The sequence below is a fragment of the Suricata suricatta genome, chromosome 3 (genome assembly GCF_006229205.1).
Source record: "Suricata suricatta isolate VVHF042 chromosome 3, meerkat_22Aug2017_6uvM2_HiC, whole genome shotgun sequence".
Lineage (NCBI taxonomy): Eukaryota > Metazoa > Chordata > Mammalia > Carnivora > Herpestidae > Suricata > Suricata suricatta.
This window is the reverse complement of record NC_043702.1, coordinates 28026631-28041996: the sequence shown is the minus strand read 5'-3', so window position 1 is coordinate 28041996 and position 15366 is coordinate 28026631. Positions and strand designations below refer to the sequence as shown.

At 41.6% G+C, this 15366-nt stretch overlaps 1 protein-coding gene across 5 annotated transcripts; it reads left to right on the top strand.

Moving 5' to 3' along the window:
- Positions 1-90: 90 nt before the first annotated feature.
- Positions 91-15324, top strand: FASTKD2 (FAST kinase domains 2). Of its 5 annotated transcripts, none has more exons than XM_029933972.1 (12): positions 91-142; positions 1022-1847; positions 3628-3731; positions 4418-4526; positions 4822-4945; positions 5226-5365; positions 6483-6655; positions 9854-10017; positions 10957-11166; positions 11546-11633; positions 13311-13425; positions 14580-15324. In XM_029933972.1, the coding sequence occupies exons 2-12, from the start codon at positions 1131-1133 to the stop codon at positions 14697-14699; spliced, it is 2064 nt and encodes a 687-aa protein (XP_029789832.1). In that variant the 5' UTR covers positions 91-142; positions 1022-1130; the 3' UTR covers positions 14700-15324. The 5 variants fall into 5 exon arrangements, with proteins under 5 accessions (XP_029789832.1, XP_029789834.1, XP_029789835.1 ...); XM_029933974.1 differs by lacking the exon at positions 14580-15324 and adding an exon at positions 12440-12555 and having other exon boundaries at positions 13311-13379; XM_029933975.1 differs by lacking the exon at positions 14580-15324 and adding an exon at positions 12440-12555 and having other exon boundaries at positions 11546-11652; positions 13311-13379.
- The last annotated feature ends 42 nt before the right edge of the window (positions 15325-15366 follow it).

Sequence of the window (15366 nt, the reverse complement as noted above, 5' to 3'; positions counted from 1 at the left end):
TCTTCTCAGGGAGTCAACCTCTCCAACTGCCGCGAACGCAAGCTTTTTGACCTATGAAGGATCCGTAAAACCTCGCGATACGCGCGCTGGCGGGGAAGCCGTCATGGCCGCGCCGGCAGGGACCACGGGGTTCTGACCTCAGGTGAGCGGACGACGGGCACAGGCGGGAACAGTTGGCAGTTCTCTACCTCAGACTTCTTGCTTTCTGGAGAAAAGTCTCAGGAGTTGCTCAGGCATTAAGTTTAGGGAGGTGGATTAAAACTGGGTGGCTTCGAAAAGCCTGGCTCCTAACATTTTATGAGATCTGGTGATCCTGGCTGATGTCTCCCCTCCCAAGCGCAGGCCGCATGCAAGCGACACTTTGACCTATTGCTTCCTCCCCTCAGCGGTTCTACTTGTCCCAGTCCCTCTTGTTAAAAGTCAGGCTTTGGCAGTTGCTAAATCTTCATGTTAAAAAGTATCCGTCAACGTTAAAACTTTTTTTACCGAAGATTTCTCCAAGGCAATGGTAACATAAAATCCCTTTCTTAAAAGGAACCTTTGTGGGAACACTTTTCACCAGAAACCCCACTTTATTGATTTATTTTTAAAAAAATTTTTTAACACTTATTTATTATTATCAGGGGAGGGTCAGAGAGAGGGAGACACAATCTGAAGACAGGCTCCAGGCTCTGAGCTAGCTGTCAGCACAGAGCCTGACGCGGGGCTCGAACCCACGAACCGTGAGATCATGACCTGAGCCGAAGTTGGACGCTTAACTGACTGAGCCACCCAGGCGCCCCTTGATTTGTTTTTGAAACTCATTTATACGGTGACTACCTCCAAAGTAACCTGGCTTCTCTAAGACAGTGTATACATTGCGGTGGAAGTGGAGGAAGCCTGTGCTGGTAAAGTAGTTTTATCGTTTTAATCTTTAATGTCTCCATAGGTTCTCACTTTAGTCCCTGTTAAATTCATTTCATTTCTTTAAGTAAAAATTTTCCATTGATTTTTATTCTCTTTATAACCCTTTCCCCCACAGGAAAACAACGGGAAAACAATGGCATGTCTTCTCTTTCACTCATAGAAGTGGCATTTGTGTTCCGTAGAGTACTGTAAAGCGATTTGAAAGTGTTTGAGTGGATAGCAAAATGATTAACAGAGCAAGTTCCTTTTTATGGAACCTCGGACAATTTAGTACTTTTGTTCCAACAAGCAGAACTATGAGGCTATATCCTTTGGGATTTTCCAGACTAAAAGTTGTTTTTTCAAACAATTCAAACCAGAGAAACCTCTTAAGTGACTTTGGCAATAGGGTGCAGCCATCTATTAGATATCTTTTTCAGGATGCCTTAATTTTTAAATCAAGAGATTTTAAAACAAGGGGCATAAGCACTGAAACAGTCCTTACAGTTAACAAAGTGCTTTGTCCTAGAAGACTGTCCTTTGATTCAAAACGCTCTCTTGTCTCTGACGATGGATTGAAGATAAACTTTCATCTTGAGGCCTCCAGTGAAGATGTTCTCACCAAGGAAACAAAACCGACCCCTGTCAACTATAGAAAACTGGCTCAGGAGTGTAGTTCTCTGAGTGATGTGTTAGATACATTTTCAGAAGCACCTACTTTTCCCAGTAGTAACTATGTTTCAGCCATGTGGACAGTTGCCAAGAGGCTGTCTGAGGACCAGAAGCGCGCTGAGAAACAACTGATGTTTAACCACCCTGCGTTTAGCCAGCTGTGCGAACAAATGATGAGAGAAGCCAAGATCATGCACTGTGACCACCTGCTGTTCAGTCTTCTTGCTGTAGTGAAGCTGGGAATTCCTCAGAACACTCGGCTCGTACAGACTTTGCTCAGGGTGGTCCAGGTAAAAGCAAAGGACACTTAAATATCATCTTACTCGATTTGGCATGGTTTGAAAGACGGAGGGGAAATAGAGATGTATCCTCCTTATCAGTGAAATGGTAGTTTTATATTTGTTTTTGCATGGATCTCATTTAGAGACCTTAAGTTGACAAGGGCTTTCCTTCCTTTTGCTATGGAAATTTATGAAAACTTGTGCCTTCTTTTCTTCTCTAGAGTTGACCAATAGTGAGTAATTAAATGAGGAGAGATACCAACATACAAGGAAATGTTGGTTAGTTGAAGGTAGGGGAGAAGGGAAGAGGGGAGAACTAATATTTATTGAGTACCTGCACTTTTTATTTATTTAATCCTCTCAGTAGCCCTGCAAGGCCAATGTTTACCTCAGTTTGGCAGATGAAGAAACAGACTTAGTGATGTTAAATAACATGGCCAAAGTCAAACAGTTAGTGGATTCATTTATTCATACGATAAACATTTATTTGGTACCAGTAATGTATCAGTTACTGCACCTGTTACTAGAGAGAAAGATTTGAGAGACATGATTCCTGTTGTCCCTATGGAGAAGGGAAGACAAATATTTTGTAGGCAATTACAAAACTAACCAACATTGGTTTAATAAGTCATACATTTACTACATTATATGTACTGTGCTGAGCACAAGAGAATGTAATTCTGAACAAAATAATGGCCACATAGAGCTTTGAGTGCAGTGAAAGAAAATTAGAGTCTGGTAACAGTGTGTAACAGACTTACAGCTTAGTCAGGAGAAGGCCTTCCTGATGGGAAGAAAAGACAGGGGAGGAGAATACAGGCAGAGAAAGTTCGAAAGCAGAATTGTTTCATATAATCCTCCTTAGCTAGAGATGAAAGCTCAGTATGTCATTGGAGAATTTGCCCTTCAGTTACTTGGTCTTGCCTTTCACAGCAGATAATGACGGAATGTTGTAACTTGCAATGGAAATCCTCCCATGGGAAGGAGACCTTTCTTTTTCTTTCAGCCTTATCCGTTTCTTCTCATTACCTGGTTCTGACCTAAGACTTTGCGCCTTGTTAGTCATGCCATTTTAACAGAAGAGCATACCTCTTTCAGCCTAGGTTTTCTCACATGTGATCACAACTACTCTTGTGAGGTGTATGAACTAGTTGTGATTAAACTGTAGAGTACTAGGCAAGCTGTGTTGTTACTATTAACTTTCTGAAGTATGCCCACTGCCATTTCTAGAATCTAGATTAGTGCCCTAACCCAGGACATCTGAAAGAGGGATCTGGGGCCTGGCGCTGCCCTTGAGACCCAGTGGTAAAATGTGATAGCAGATGTGGATTGGAAGATTCAGTATGATACCCAGGAGAGGACGAGAGAAATTATAAGAGAACAGCTATCTAAGTTTCTTTAGGGATGGACAGATTGCCGTGTAAACCTCAGTAGCTCTTACGTTACTGCATCTGTTGTCTTCATGCTGAACTTGAGTCCTAAGAAGTAAAAATCTTTGATAAAAGTTATTTCAGAAGCAGAAGAATATAATCAACACCAAATGGATTTTCGGTGGTAATGTGAATGAAAAAAAGTGTAGGTGCAGAGAAGTGTGTGTTGGTTATTTGGAAAATTCGCTGTATAAGACATTTTACTTCCCCAAGATGTTGTTTCTTGCGGGCTGACCGTGAATTAGTTGGGTTGATAGTTAGGAATTTAATTGAAAGTGTCCGTTCAGTAGTTTTGCTTAGATGAGGTCGTCTGCTCTGGGCTTATCATCTGCAGTGTTCTTGTAATTATATTTCAATAGGAACGTATCAATGAGTGTGATGAGAAATGTCTTTCAGTTTTGTCAACTATTTTAGAGGCAATGGAGCCATGCAAGAATGTGGATGCTCTTCGAGCAGGAGTGTGGTGAGTCCTCTCTTACTGCTGCTTCATGCGGCGTTCTCTGTCGCTTCTACGTCTCCAATCAAAAACCAAGATGAGAGCTGACCAGCCTTTTTTTGGGTGGGTGGCAGGCTTTGTTGTAGTCTTCAGTACCTTCTTAAACTTCAGATCCTGACTCTGGATCAGGTAAAGCTATAAATAATACTTCTTTTAGGGTCCACCATAGAAAAAAGTGTGGGTAATACTGGTAATTCTAAATTGATCTAAAACATAGTACCGATGTGGGCTGGGAGAGAATTGACATGTGTTCAGCTCATCACGGTTATTTGGGCGCTATGAGGAGGTTACATGATGCTGACCTGGCCTGGAAAGGGGCTTGAGTTTTATAATTTATAAAATTGGTGCAACTGATCTATTGTCATAGGTCTGTGAGGATAGTACTTAATTTCCTTTTTCATTGTGCATTGGGATATCTTATTATAATCTTCTGATGTGATTTGTTTATTCAGAATGATAGCAGAATAATGGGAGAGGACATAGTGCTAGGCTGGCCCTGCATCTTTAAGTATTGACACTGCCCCAGGGGTAGGCAGGTTATTTTTATGAGCTTCATCTTCCCTGCCTAGAATTAGGAGCAGGACCAAATGGCTTCTAAAATAATTTTAGTTTTCAGGTACTAGGATTGTGGTATTTATTGTGTGTAATTACAGGATACTAGCTGATCAGCAAGTCTGGAAAATTGAACGTGTTTTCACATTACAAGCTGTGATGAAATGTGTTGGAAAAGGTGCACCAATTGCTCTTAAAAGGAAACTGGAGGTAAACACATTTTGAATTTTCTCTAGAGGGGCAAGTTTTGGAAAAAAAAATTTTCTTATGACCTGCTATTAGTTCCTAAAGTCAGTTTTTTAGGAGGACAATTGTCATGCTTTTGGATTATAACTTTGCTAAAGTGAAATAACAGGTGTAGGTGTATATTTTTTGTATCTACAAATATATGTATTTAACCTGTGTATCTCTTTGATCATTTTGCTCAAACTTTATCGTTTTTACTTAAAGATAAAAGTTTAATTTACTTTGCTACAAATTATAAATTAAAGTTTATTTTCTTTAGATGAAAGCCTTGCGAGAATTAGACAGATTTTCCGATTTGAACAGCCAGCACATGTTTGAGGCCCTAGCTGCCATGAACCACCGCTCCGTTACACTTCTGAATGAATGCAGTAAGATGGTCCTAGGTAAGAGGAACTTTTCTTTTGTGATTTTTAGCATCTGACCTACTGTTGAGGACTGTATTTGTTTTGTTTGTCTTAAAATCTTTGCTGGTATACAAACACTATCTGATGACACGATTAGATCTGAATTTTGTTTTTGCCTGTAGTTCTTTGGGTTTTTTCACAAAGTACAGTGCTATTTTTTTTTTTCCTAAAGAAACAAAAGTATTGAGTGTAGAGTATCTGGGATGTTACGTTCTTGGATGTGCTAATTTTTGTTTGTTTATTTAACTCATTCTTCAAGGCAATATCCATGGGTGTCCTTTTAGAGTATTGATCAGCATATTGCAGGCATGCAGAGACCTCCGCTACCGGAATGTAGATCTTTTTAAGGGAATAGCAGATTATGTGGCTGCCACTATTGACATCTGGAAGTTAAAACAAGTAAGTTTGTTGACAGTTTAGAATAAGCCTCAAAAACTTTTGAGAAGCCTGCCGATTCATTTGACATTCTGAGTATTTCTCTATCAGCTTTATAGCAGTTAAAAGACCAAAATATTCCAGTGTTGGATTTACTTTTGAAAAATTAGCTCCTTGTCATTTATGTCTAGGAGTTACATATTAATATGCTATTCAATCTTTTGACTATCTTACTGAAGTAAAAATTATATTGTCTGAAGTTTGCTCTTCTATTTTTCAAAAAAACAGTTATGTGGTACTTTGCATAATTAGGATTATTTCTGTTTCTGCTTTCACTTTTTTAGATTTAGCATAATAAAATGGGTGATGTGACAGGCTTATGCATTTGGAAGAATAAAATATTATTTAATGATCATGGCTATTTTCTATTTGTGGAAAATTGTCTTGTTTCCTCCAGGGTAGGAACCTTTAAATTTGGGGGCCGTGTCAGTAATATAAATATCTAATGAAGCAGCTGGTAAAAAGTTCTTTTTGTAACGAAGCAGTGGTAATTGCATTAGATGACTAGATTCACTTTACTTTGGAGAGTAAAGTATATATTGAGATTGCCATGGAAATTGTTTTTGGAAAGAGAAGCACTAATTGTGAGAAGTTCCAAGAGGGAAATGAGAAGTGAACTGGAAATTTTAATTTAATCATAGCATTTCATCTCTGTTCTCATTTGTACAGCTCAATATGGAATACAGAAATTTTTGAGTTGTCTCTTACATGTTTTGAATGTAGGAAGTGTCTAGGTTTGAAAGAGAAAATAATTCAAAATGAGTTGGTCATTTTGAAAAACCTCAGAAAGATATATTTAAAGTAGTTTTCTTATCTGTTGTATGAAAAACCTATAGGAAATGATTTGGAAATACGAAAACCATTGTATCCTCTGGTTCTCAGCTTGTAAAAAGATACTATTAACGTAATATCTGATTCAAGAATTACTGGAACAAATATTTTGAGGAAGAGAGAATTGTTTCTTTGTAGGGAATATTCTCTTCAGACAATTCTATTGCTGTTTAAATTTTTTGAGATTAAAAAAATTACTGGCATACTATAATTATTAAAAAGTTTTTCCTCAATTCACTCTTTTTTAAAGGTTCTCTTTCTCCTCATTTTACTTGAAAACCTTGGCTTCCGACATACTGACTTGATGGACTTGTTCATGAAGAAAGTGATAGATGATCCTGCCTCTCTAAACATGAAAAGCATTATCTCTATCCTTCATGTGTATTCGTCTCTCAATCACTTCCACAAATGCCAGACCCAAGAGTATGTACTTGTTCTTTTTTTAATTTTTTATTGCATAACATACTTGAAGAAAAGATTACATATTATCATAAGCTTACTGTATTATTACAAGAGAACACATCCATGGCCAGTATCTATATCAAGAAATAAAACATAAGTATACTTTATTTGAGAAGTTAGACAGAACTTCATTGTATTTTTACTTTGGGGTTTCTAGAACAGGAAGCCTGATTGGCCGAGTTTGGGTCACATGCCCATCTCTTTGGCACACGTAACCCAAGGAGTGCTGGGCCCACTGAAAAGTAGCTGCCCGCCGTACCCGCCATTGAACTGAAAAACTCAGTCAGTGCTGCATTGCCCGTGCCTTCCCTGCTTGTCCCCATCAGAGCCCTTGTGCTTGTCATGTCTGTGAATGTCTGGTGGAGCCTTGTCAGAGAGCTGTAACCACTTATCACTAAGCCTGACTCTGCTTCTCAGTTGGAAAGCCCTCTAGGGTGAGACCCAGGTTCTTGTTATTCTGTACAGAGCACACTGGCACAGAGTAGGCATCTAATAAAGGTTTAAAAGTATCCCCAAATTTAGTCTTTTTCTGCTCACCGGCTTGTCTTTGAGGCTGGCTCTCATGTACGCCTTGCACTTTCTTGACAAACACGGTCAAGCTGAGTGTTGGTTAAAACTCCAGAAACAGCCGCAGATTCCATGGTGTTGGGAGAAAAAGCACTGGGTGGTCAGGGAGTTTTTCAGCCTAGTGTAAGCATCCCAAGAGACAACTTGGTCTGAATTGTTACATTGTGTTCCCTGTTCTAGTCCAAGTCTTGGATATCCAGAGGAAGGCAGTAAATGGTAGGGACCAAGTGCACAGGCTACGGAAGAGAGAGAAAGGATGCTGGGGTCTAAGGCTGCAGTGGCAGAGATTTTAAAAGCAGGCCAGCTCAGAGCATTTGGGAAGTAAGTTGACTGGAAGAGAGTGGTAGAAGAGTTGGCTTGGCATACTGTATATCCACATGTTGTACGTTATTCATTTTATGTGATGGCCTCTGGGAGGGAGGGTGTGGTTAAATCCAGAGAACCTTCCTGGGTATGAAACCCAAGCAAGAAAACGTTTAAACTGTCATTTCAGTCCTTTGGTTTTTTCTTGATCTGTATTTACCACCCTGTAAATAACCTCAGATTTGCGTCTCTGGTCCTCAGTGTGCCCCTGGACCCCGGAACTTCTGTGGCTTGCATGTGGTCACCAAATACCTTCTTCCTTTTCTCCTTCTTCCTCCTCTTCCCCTCTCCTCCTCCAGCAGTTATTTACTGTTTACTAAATACTATGTGAAGTGATTTTTTTAAACCACTTTATTGAGATCTGATTAACATGTAAAAAACTACATGTCTAATGTACCCAACTTGGTGAGCTTTTAACTCCGTATTCTTGATTCATCCTTTTCTACTAACATTCTTCTTCTCATTTCTTCCTCATCTAAATTTGTTTGTTTAGCCAGAAAATGTATACTAAGCACTTGGGCGCTTTGGACAAAGATGAATAAGACACTTCCTTGACACGTCCCCCCTTTTTTTAATGTTTTTATTTTTAAGTATTCTCTGTACCCAACCTGGGACTTGAGCTCACAACCGTAAGATCAGGAGTCCCATGCTCTACCCACTGAGCCAGACAGGGACCCCAAGACACAATCCTTTTTTTACCAGGATTCTGTGTAATGGGTAAGGTAGATACATAGATTTTGGCAATTAAATACAGCATAGAAATTGAGTGACGAGTTTTATACAGGATAAGTGGCAATAGAGGAAGGCTGTGCCAGGACACTAGCTGGCCCGGTGACCTGGAGGCTCAGGATGGATGCCAAGCAGTGCTGCCTGGAGAGGTGGTTCCTAAGCAGATGTTAAAAGATGGAGCAGTAGGAGGTGACCAGAGTGAGGTAAGCAGGAAAGAAGATTCTGAGCAGAAGGGACTCCATTTTCAGTCTGGGGGGAAAGAAACAGCAGAACACGTGCAGGGAAGGACACGCAGTTGGGTGCTACTAAAACGTGAGGAATGGCAGGAGTGGGATGAGAAGATTCGAGAGGTGATTACCACCCGGGCTTAAGATGTGGTCACCTGCAGCTCGCCCTCTCTCGCCTCTCTGCCTTCTGTAGGATCTGTTCCCTTCTTCCCGCCCCATTGTAACTCCCATAGTCCTGCTCAGCCTGCCATAGAGCCCGCTGCCTCCCTCACCCCGTCCTGCTGCCCGTGGGACCTCCCAGCTGATCTGGGACCCTTTCCCCCCCACAGCCTTGCTGTGCAAAGGGCACACTCTGGGGCGCATGTGCCTTTTCTCTGCACCTGGGCCCCGCCAGCTTCTTACAGCAGCACGGACAGCGTGCACTTTCAGAGCTCCGTGTCTTTGCCTAGTTTCAAATGATCGTTCCTTCTCCCGTCTTTTCCGCTGGTAATTCTCCTTGTCCCCAAAACTCTATCTACTTACTTTGCTATGTACTATCTCAGTACTTTGCATGTCCTTCATTTTTTTCTTACGTAATGATAGATAGCTTATGTCTCAGACTCTGGCTGACCTGGGTTCAGATCCTGCCTGTGCTGTTTATCACCAGTGTCACCCTGGGCAAGTGACCTCACCTAATTTGATCTTTCCTCTCTTCATCCATCGTTTAACTGCAACTGTATAACATTGGTTCTGGATGGTAGGATTAGGCTTGCAGTTCTTTTATTTTTAATTCAGAATATTGATAGCTAGAGAATCTGCAGTGGTGTTTCAGGCCTTATAGACAGACTCATTGTAAAAATCCAGTATCATGGTTAAAAGGCTCTGGAACCTGACAGCTTGGGTTCCAGCACTGTCTCTGCTACTTCCTGGCCCTTTTTTCATGGTCAAGTTCTTCAACCTCAGTGAACCTGTTTACTTCTCTTTTGTATGAGAATAATAATACTACCTTCCCCATACAGCTTTAGTAGTAACTGAAGAGTTAAAGCCTAGGAAGTGTTTACTCTGTGTAAGACATATGACAGTAGCTAACCGATGACATTTATTGAGAATATGTATTTGTTATGAGGTAGCCACCTGACCTGAGGGACATGTGGATCCTTACTGCCAGTCTGATTTTCTTCCTTCCCTTCTTTGGACTCCTTAAAGCCATCGGTTCTCTGGCAGCTTACTCGCCTTCCCATGACCTTGTGTTCTATTTATGTTTGAAAGCTGCCTTTTCTTTGTTCCCCTGAAGGTTACAGGAAGCTCTGGCTAGTTCCCTGACTGGTTATCTTCACCACATCTCTTCTGAAAACCTGTTGAATGCTGTGTGTTCATTTTGCTTGATGAACCATTTTCCCCTGGCCCTTATCAATCAGCTTCTCCAGAAGGACATCATCAATGAGCTGCTGACCTCAGGTATGGTGCCGGTGTACAGTGGTGACTGCAGTAAGTCAGTACTGCTAGCTGCCTTGGGATTCCGAATGGGGTCATAGGTGGAGCAGCTGCTACTGAGGAGAGAACCAAAAATGATGAAGTCAAAGGTCAGTGCCTTAAACCAGCAAACCAGCCTCCTTTAATGACAATCCTAGATATGGAGGCAAGGATTGGAAACACATCATCATTTCCTTTTATTTATACTGTCTGCACGTGTACAAAGGCTGAGTGTTCAAGGTGTTCTTTTTGCCTTGACAGAGATGTTTGTACTTCCTAATCCTTAGGTGTCACATTTGAAGCCAAGTTCAGTCAGCTTTTACAGCTCTAAACACTTTGTCACTCATGGCCTATAATGAGGATACACGCCCTTAGATCAAGCAGAGAGTTCCCAAAGAAGTGTATTTATTTACTCTTAGGACGAAATTAATTGTTGACTTTGGGTCTTTTATATTAAACAAAGAAAAGCAGTATCTGGCTAGATGTACAAAACTTGATCATGTGTCTGAGAATAGAGAAGTTTAAATTCCTTGAAAAACAATGTTAGGAAATTCTGAAGTTGAATTGTGAAGAAGGAGCACCACGTGTTGATTTTTTTTTAAGCAGTTACTGTGGGGGAAGTAGCCTTGAACCCAGGAAACCTGGATTCTAGTCCCAACTTTGCCTTTCGTGAATCATGAGGCACTCGAACATTTCTGGGCTTTCCCTCATCATTCAGTGAAGAGTTTAGACTAGATCATCTTGAGGGAGATTTTAAACTATAAAATATCATCAAATACAGGGCACTGATCTAGACCGTGTGGGAACTAGGGAGACACAAAGACTCTCGATAACAGATTATCAGAAATATAGGTACATTAATAGGGTGTCTTAAAAATGACTAATATTTTTTCTTAACTATATATTTTCTTTCTCTTTTCTTAGGTGACATAGAGAGGAACACTCACAAGCTTCGTGTTTTGGCTGCTTGCCTAAAACTTGATATTTCTTGTCACAAGGCCGGAGACTTGGCGCTGCCGCCGCTGCCTTCCACCCCGTTTTATTCAAATGCGAAGGTGGCAGACGCGCTAAGTAGCCTTCTGGGAGAAGGATGCTTCCTAAAAAACGTACAGTTGCCGCATAATTATCATATCGGTATGGGGCTTTATATGATTTTCCTCTCTCGTATTTGATGTATTTTCCTCTATTTTGGATAAAGATGAGTTTTCCGTGGCAGATTAGTACAGCGTTGGCTCCAGACTGGGCTGTCTGGTTTGGGTTCTCGCTCTGTGTGTACTCGTATTTTCGCGCACTCCCCTGCCCCCAGTCCCTTGTCCATAAAACAGCAGTAGACATGGTGCCCCTCCCAGGGTTCCTGTGGGGAGTGAGGGAGGTTGTACATGTGAGATTCAGACCAGAGTCTGGCACGTGGCCGGTCAACGTGGGGTTTGGCTGATGCCATTATCCGTAGGTACATTTTTGAAGCAGAAAATCACTTTGAGCCATGTTGGAAAAACTAACTCTTTTCTTTCAGATTTTGAAGTCAGAATGGATGTTAACAGGAGTCAAGTGCTTCCGTTCTCCAGTGTGGACGTGGTACCGGCTGCTGCAGATATTCAAAGGTTGCTTGCGTGTATTCATGTAAATCTTAATTCTCAAAAACTTCATATTCAGCAGCAATAACACTACTAACACCTTACATTTGTGTAGAATTTATAATGGACTAAGAGACTTCTCCATTAATCTACTCCGTAGGTGTAAATATGATTAAAGATGGTAGACTGGAGTTGAGTCATTTAATGAAATAGGCAGTGTTTTTTTTTTAATAGGCTTTTTTAAAAAATTAGTTTTAAAGCTGAATACTACAATAAAATAATGTCAACATAATTGAAACTATCCATGCAGTATAAACTCTTGACAAGATAATGTAATAGTCATCATAAAAAATTAAGACTTCTACAAAAATTAAATACCCAGTAAATATTTTGTTTTACCACCAGGATCTTTCTAAAGGTCGAGAAACTTTAGCTTTTTAATGAAGCTGTATTGTAGGTGGGTCAAACCGTGTTGAAGTTAGTCATAAGCTGTTTCCTTGACTCGCATGCTTCAAACTGGGTGTCTCTGGAGACGCGCGGCGCTGCGCCCCAGGGGCTGTCCCGTGGGCCGGTGGAGCGGATGCTCAGGTCACGGCGTGGCACCCCGCGTTCAGTCAGCCTTGTTCGGAGGCGCTGCGGGGTGCGCAGAGTGGAGGGAGACGTGGATCTCGACTGCAAGGGGCCTGCATTCCCATTGCTTATAGGACATGCACATAAATACAGTCGGGAGAGGTTTAGGGAAAAAAATCTGTAGGGATTCAAACTCTTATCTGCTCGTCCCTCTCCATTCTCGTATGACTCTGTAAACTTTACCCTTTTCTGAATCCATCTAGTTGTTCCTTGTCCATCTTTTCCACTGTGGTCTCCCCTCTGCTGTTACCCACCTCCCCCGAAGGAGTGGCTTTCTCTGACCTCTGCGCCTCTGCGAAAGCTGATTTTTCTTTTTCAGGTACTCCATTGTTCTGGCCTAATAACGTAGTAGCTCTCAGCCTGAAGTACGGAGAAGTAAGGAACATGAGCATTCCTTTAAAAGATAAAATTCTCTTGTTATCTCAGATAACAGCCGAAGTGTAACAGAAGAGAGTAAGGATACCGATGTCTTATTTTTCCCCCAACCAACTTAATCTTTCCAAAAGGCCAAGAACAATGAAAAAACAAATTATGCCTTCCATATTTTGTTACACATACAGATTTTATCTTTTTTTCTTCAGATTTTATCTTTTTAACAATTTTGGCCTTTCCCTTTGTGTTTCCTATTTTGTATTTGGTCTCTCCGTTCTGGTTTTCAAATGCTTCTCTCTCTGGGAGGCCATATGTACCAGGAGACCTGTGCCATTCGTTTGTCTACATCCCTGCTTCTAGTAGCTTCAATAATTGTATTCAGGTCAGAGATTTAATACTGCATGGGACCCCCTGGGAGTGCTTGCCTATCCGGGTATTTTCCTCATCAAGAGCGTAGCCGTCCTCGAAGGTGGTTGAGGGAAAGCTGTGTAAAGCATTATTATAAGTTTTTGGCCTTCGTGTGCGGCAGTGTTTGCGGAGGCCAAGTCCCAGGGAGGCGGAGGGCTGGAGGGCCGGGAGGGCGCGGTGAGGACTGGCCGGCAGAGAGCTCAGCCGTGAAGGCTGCAAAGAGCAGGAACACGGCACAGTTGTACGTGCGGTCTCATCAGTAATGGGTCTCCTTTTGTGCGTTTTCGTTTTCAGAGTAGCTCTGCTGTGTGTTCCTAGATCTGCTTACTGTTTGGATTTAACCCACCCCAAAGGATTCCTTGCTATGAAAATGCGGCATTTGAAAGTAATGGGTTTTCACGTAATCTTGGTAAGAAAAAAATGCAAACGAGATACTCTTCAGTGACTGACTGTCACTCTGCTGGAGGTGCTGTGGTTGAGGGCGGTCACGAGGGCTCTAGGGGAGTGTTGGCAGCACTGCAGTAATTCTGGGGCAGAGAACATTTCTGTGCGTGATTTGGTTTCTACTCAGCTGATAGCTATCATTTAGTAGGAGTTTTATAAATGCTACATTGGTCAACTTTAATCCTTTTTGTTAAGAGGAAAAAGGTAAATCATATGTTTTTTTATTTGAGACCCATGAAATTATATTCATTTCCCAGAGTTTCTTAGGGGAATGAAAGATGAAAATTAAAGCTTTGTTTTCATGGGCTGGTGTGAGGCTACTGTAGGATGTGTGTCCCCAGGAAAAGCTAGATGCATGGAAGAGGGGAGTTCACACCTCATTTTCATTCCAGCTCCACAGCTTTGCTCGGCCACCCTCTCCAGATGTGTCTGTGTGGAGCAAGAACCTGATGGAATGAATTTATATATACGTTAGTGTTGGGATCTTCTATGTAATTGCCACTTATTTGGCCCTGCGTATTATGTGAAATGTAAACATTCACATTTACATTATGATACTTTTTATCCAAAAATGGATTACATGCGTATTACTGAGGTTAAGATGCCACATTTCTTTTAATGGGCTACTTAAGATATTTCTTTTAAGACTTTTTTTTCCCATAATGGATATTGTATGTATTCTAAGGAAGATTATTCCAAGAAAGGGATTTTTGCACCCTTTACAGGACCTTAGTTTTTTAAATGTTTATTTACTTTTAGGAGAGGGGAGGGGTGGAGAGAGAGGGAGACAGAATCCCAAGCAGGGCCACTAACATGGAGCTCTACCCCACAAACCATGAGATCATGATCTGAGCCTAAATTGAGAGTTGGATGCTTAACCAATTGAGCCACCCTGGTGTCCCAGGAGACCTTTAAAATTTTTAGAATTTTCCCTGGTAGAGCTTTCTTCAAACCTAGCACATGCTCTTACTAACCCTTCATAATATGAGTGATTATAAGATAACACTTGCTTTTAAAGAGCAGTTGGCTTGATTTTATGTCCTATGCTTGGATCTCGAAACTAGCTTTTATTTTACATGTTGTCTTGCAAACTGATTATTTTCTCCTTTCTTTGGTAAGGTGCATAATTGGGAGATAGAAAAACTGGAGATGAAGGATATAGTCACATTTCTGAAGACCGAACTCTATTCAGCTGAAGTCTTTCCTACAACTGATGTAAATCTGCAAAGCGCGTGTTGAGATGGAAGCAACCTTTTCATATTAGGAGACAGAAATTTGTAAAATAACTTTAATAAAGACAACAATTCAGTTGTCAGTGGAATCTCCGTGACTACTCACCATAACAAAAAGCGTCACTTCAGTTCACTGTTAGAATTAACTTTAAGAGCGGGGGAAATGTTGTTACTGGCACTTTAGAAGGCGCTGAGAAAGCCCCAGCAGGGTCCCTGTTCCAGCCCTACCTGTCGCTCCGGTGCACAGATACTTGACCCATTCGTGAGGTCTCACGTCTGCTCGTGAGCTTTGATGCGCGGACCCCGGCGCGTAGTTGTGAAGGGCGGCAGCCAAGGCGGCGTGGGCGCCTCGGGTCCCAGGCTGCGCATTTGTACTCCTGCTGCGTGCGCTGCTCGAGGACTCGGGCCCGGGCCCCGTCGCAGTTGGACCAGGTGCTCAGATGGCAGAATGTGGAAGAAACGATGAAGTGGCATGTGACAAATGGCTGCGGGCCAGGCGTCTGCTTTTGTAACAGGCGTCCTAGGTGGAAGTGGCTTGTGGGCCACACAAAGAGGTACACAGAAAAGACAGTACAGAGATGGCAACGAGTCCAAATTATTAAAACTGATAGCTGTGGGTTGCTGACATGTAACTTTGTTGCCGTTATTGAGGTCTTTCCTTTTCCGTTTCTTTC